At 40.8% G+C, this 3,472-nt stretch overlaps 1 protein-coding gene across 1 annotated transcript; it reads right to left on the bottom strand.

Moving 5' to 3' along the window:
• Window positions 1–1,246: 1,246 nt before the first annotated feature.
• On the bottom strand, window positions 1,247–2,364 carry LOC127787912 (chlorophyll a-b binding protein CP29.2, chloroplastic-like). The gene is made up of 2 exons (XM_052315978.1): window positions 1,824–2,364; window positions 1,247–1,725 (listed from the first exon to the last, which is right to left on the bottom strand). The coding sequence occupies exons 1-2, from the start codon at window positions 2,322–2,324 to the stop codon at window positions 1,357–1,359; spliced, it is 870 nt and encodes a 289-aa protein (XP_052171938.1). The 5' UTR covers window positions 2,325–2,364; the 3' UTR covers window positions 1,247–1,356.
• Between the last annotated feature and the right edge of the window lie 1,108 nt (window positions 2,365–3,472).

Here is a 3,472-nt window from a genome sequence, read left to right as displayed (position 1 = left end):
GCGTTGGGGTGCAAAAGCGACCCAACGTAAGGCAAAACTCGTGCCCAAACGAGCCTTAATAGTTTGTAAGGGTGTTAACGGATTTAGGTTAACTTGAGAACTAAATTGCATCGATGTGAATGGATTGTTTCGATTGAAGTCTTTTTGTAGTTTGGTTCAATACTGGTTTTGAATTTATAGAACTAATCAACACCAATTCAGACCCTTTTGAGTCCAATGAACCCAAACCGAATCAAACCAAATTGATGGCATATTACCAATATAAATTTGGGCAAAAAGCCAAAAAAAAAATCTAAGCCTATAAATTTATTTAAACATTTTAATTTTAACAAGTGTATCTTAATTGACTCAATTGAGTGTAATTTTATCAACACCTAATATCAATTTGAGTGGTGTGTGTCATTACTGACGTGAATTAAAAAAAACTATAAGACTGAAATACGCATGTACACATATAAATAAGATCCACATGTATAATTTTATTTTATTTTTTTATGTGTGTATGCGAGTTCGATTCATATTTTTTTATGATAGGTGACGTACCATATTAGGAATGACACGTGCCTCTCATATTAATTTAGGTGTTAGATAAAATTGCATTTAATTGAGCCAACTAAAATATAATTATCAAAATTGAAATATTTAAATAAATTTACAAATTCGCATAAAGGTTTGAGTTTTTTCTACTATTTTCCTTATAAACTTTGTATATATATAATTGTATATAATGATACATATTATTTATTAAATTAACACTTGCTAACTTGCTTCAATTGTATACTACTTTATGGGAACCTTACCGTGAATCTGAGTTTGCGTGTTGGACGATTATAGGTTTACTTTTAATTAACTTGTTTAAAAATTAATGTTGAATTAAACGATTCAATAAATAGGAAGGAAAATAACCGGACTTCCAATTTGGATTAGATTAATTGGGGTTCCTTTTATGATTGAGTTGTACGTAGCTTCATAATTGTAAATCTGATTTATATTTTACGAAAATATCTTATAAGTGTCGTTTTTTTATTTTTAAAATATTTTTATTCCTATTTCACACTATTTATGTATGTTTTTTTAAAAAAATATTCATTTCCACATTTTTATTTTCTATCGAAAACGTTTCCGCCCTATTTTCATTTCTGTGTAACGTTGAACCTGATCACCATCAGTTTTGATTTCGAATTTAGTAAAAAATCAGAAGCAAAGGGATATATCTATGGACACCGCTAAGTAAGCACATGCACGCTGTCAAGCAATTTTCCTGTGTATGCTTAGAGAGGTTAAATTTACTTACTTTGATGCTCTTTAATTGCACACCACCAATACCAAACAAAGTTCTATTAAAACAGGAGGAGCTCATGAAGTCTTGAAGAAGAGGTTGTCAATAATGGTGGTGTGGAGTGGGTCACCCAAATGGGTAGCCCAGTTGTTGAGCGGTCCTTTTCCGGTGACGATGGCCTGGATGGCGAACCCCAGGAAGGCCACCATGGCCAACCGCGCATGCTTGATCTCCGCCAGTTGGAGGGCCTCCTTCTTCTGCGGGTCCGACGCCAAACCCAGCGGGTCGAAGTACTTTCCACCCGGGTACAGCCTCTTCTCCGGGTCCAGCTCTGCGTTTCTCTGGAACTCGATGTATCCGATCACTATCACCTCGATCCATATCAATGAGGTTAACGAGAATGGAAGTGGTTGCCCCAGGTACGACGCTCCTTCCACCAGCTCCACCTGAAACAGTTGTTCTCCCGAAAGTTATAGCTCCAACTTCCGTGCCCCCCGAATAGTATAATCTTATATTATTTATCCAAAAGAAAAGAATGATGTACCTTTCCGGCATCTTGCCATGTAACGCCGGTGAGCCACTCGACGGCGAGGGCACCGAGAGTGGCGAGCATGGCCCAGCGGCCATGGATTAGCTCGCACTCTCTGAACCTCTGCAGCCCGAACACTTCGCTGTACGGCTGGAACGGAGTCGCGTTCACGTCGGAGCTCTCGGTTCGGATCCCGACAACGTCACCGGCCTGGTTCTTAGCCAGATTCTGATCCAGTGAGTCGTAGTCGAACTGCAAGTACTCCACGGGCTTGCCCAGCCCGAGCGGGTCGAACCCGCGATCACCCACCATGCTTCCGTCAAGCCATTCCGGGGGTTTGGCGCCCGGGAACCAAACCAGGCGGTCCGAATCCGGCTTCGGGGCCGCTTTCTTGGGCGCCTTCTTGGTTCCGAATCCGAATCGGGCTTGGAACCGACCTGCACCGGAGCGTAATTCAGTGAGGCGAGTGCCGAGGAATGATGACGTGGCTGCAGCGGCTGCGGCGGTGGCGACCATGGCTGCGGGGAATCGTCAGCGGAATTGAGCGAGGGAGAGAGTTGGCGTTTGTTTATATGTGGTGGTGGGGGCAGATGCAGGTGATAGTGAGAGGCTAGGATCAAGGCCGTAAATGAGGGACTTGTTGATCGGACGGTCATGATGAGCTGGGTCTTATCTGCTGCCTTATCCTGCTGACAGAGGCTTGATTTCCACTGATTTTCACTGGTTTTGCTGACTGCACGTTGCTGATGTTTAGTGGTCGTCGCTTCCCCATCCAATTAAGTACCTGTTCAATTTAAATGGAAATATATTACTTAGCATTTAATTTTAATATATTATATATTTAATTATTATAAGTATTCTTATAGTTTTAATTTAATAAATGTATAATAATATATAAAAATGTAAATATAATTTTCAAATATATTCTTTATAAGGCGTACATTAGCACCATTGATATGTAATTTCATATTTTATTGCACTAATAAGTTAATAAGTTTTGTTGTCGGATTACAATAATTAAATTTATTTATTTTGAAAATAGATAAAGTAGAGTCTCTTGATAGGATAGTGAGGTCTGAGATGCTGCTTGAGGGATCAGTTAGGTTTAAGCTTGATCTGCTGCCCTAGAAAACTGGTGCTTCAAGGGTTCGGATGGGGTCTCCAGGGTTTTCAAGGTCGTCAGCCCCGAGGGAGTCTTTGGGGGACCAAGGATAAGAGGGTCCCAAAGAGTCTCTAGGGGGAACCTTCAACTGTCTTTAGGGATTGCTATCCTTGATGAGTCTACAGACACAGAGGTCATTAAAAGGGCACGCATGGATCTTCCTCACATGAGTTCTCCGATGCCTAAGTCAGACACTGATGTGTTGAAGTAGAATGTAAATATATGCAGAATATATATGTATGAGGTATGGGTCTTCAGAGGAATAGGCTCTAGATGAGTTATCTGTAGGTTAGAATCTTAGAGTCTTAGTCTTAAGTCTTGAGTCTTCGGGTTCGAGGTCTTAAAGAGAGAGAGAGAATGTGGGTTGAGTGCAGTCTGAAAAAAGCTCTGTTTGCCTAGGAGCAGGCAAGCATTTATATACATTTGGTGGGGTCCACAAATGAGAGTCCTCATACTCTCCAAGACGATGCATTGAGTGAGACCGGAGGGCCTAAAGATATTT

This window comes from Diospyros lotus, chromosome 13 (assembly GCF_014633365.1).
Source record: "Diospyros lotus cultivar Yz01 chromosome 13, ASM1463336v1, whole genome shotgun sequence".
Classification (NCBI taxonomy): domain Eukaryota; kingdom Viridiplantae; phylum Streptophyta; class Magnoliopsida; order Ericales; family Ebenaceae; genus Diospyros; species Diospyros lotus.
The sequence above is the reverse complement of the archived record's forward strand: the minus strand, read 5'-3'. Positions and strand labels throughout refer to the sequence as shown.

Coding starts and splice junctions, on each gene's coding strand:
- LOC127787912 (XM_052315978.1), bottom strand. CDS start 2,324: ATGGTCGCCACCGCCGCAGCCGCTGCAGCCACGTCATCATTCCTCGGC. Junction 1,726..1,823: donor CATGGCAAGATGCCGGAAAG/GTACATCATTCT, acceptor CAACTGTTTCAG/GTGGAGCTGGTGGAAGGAGC.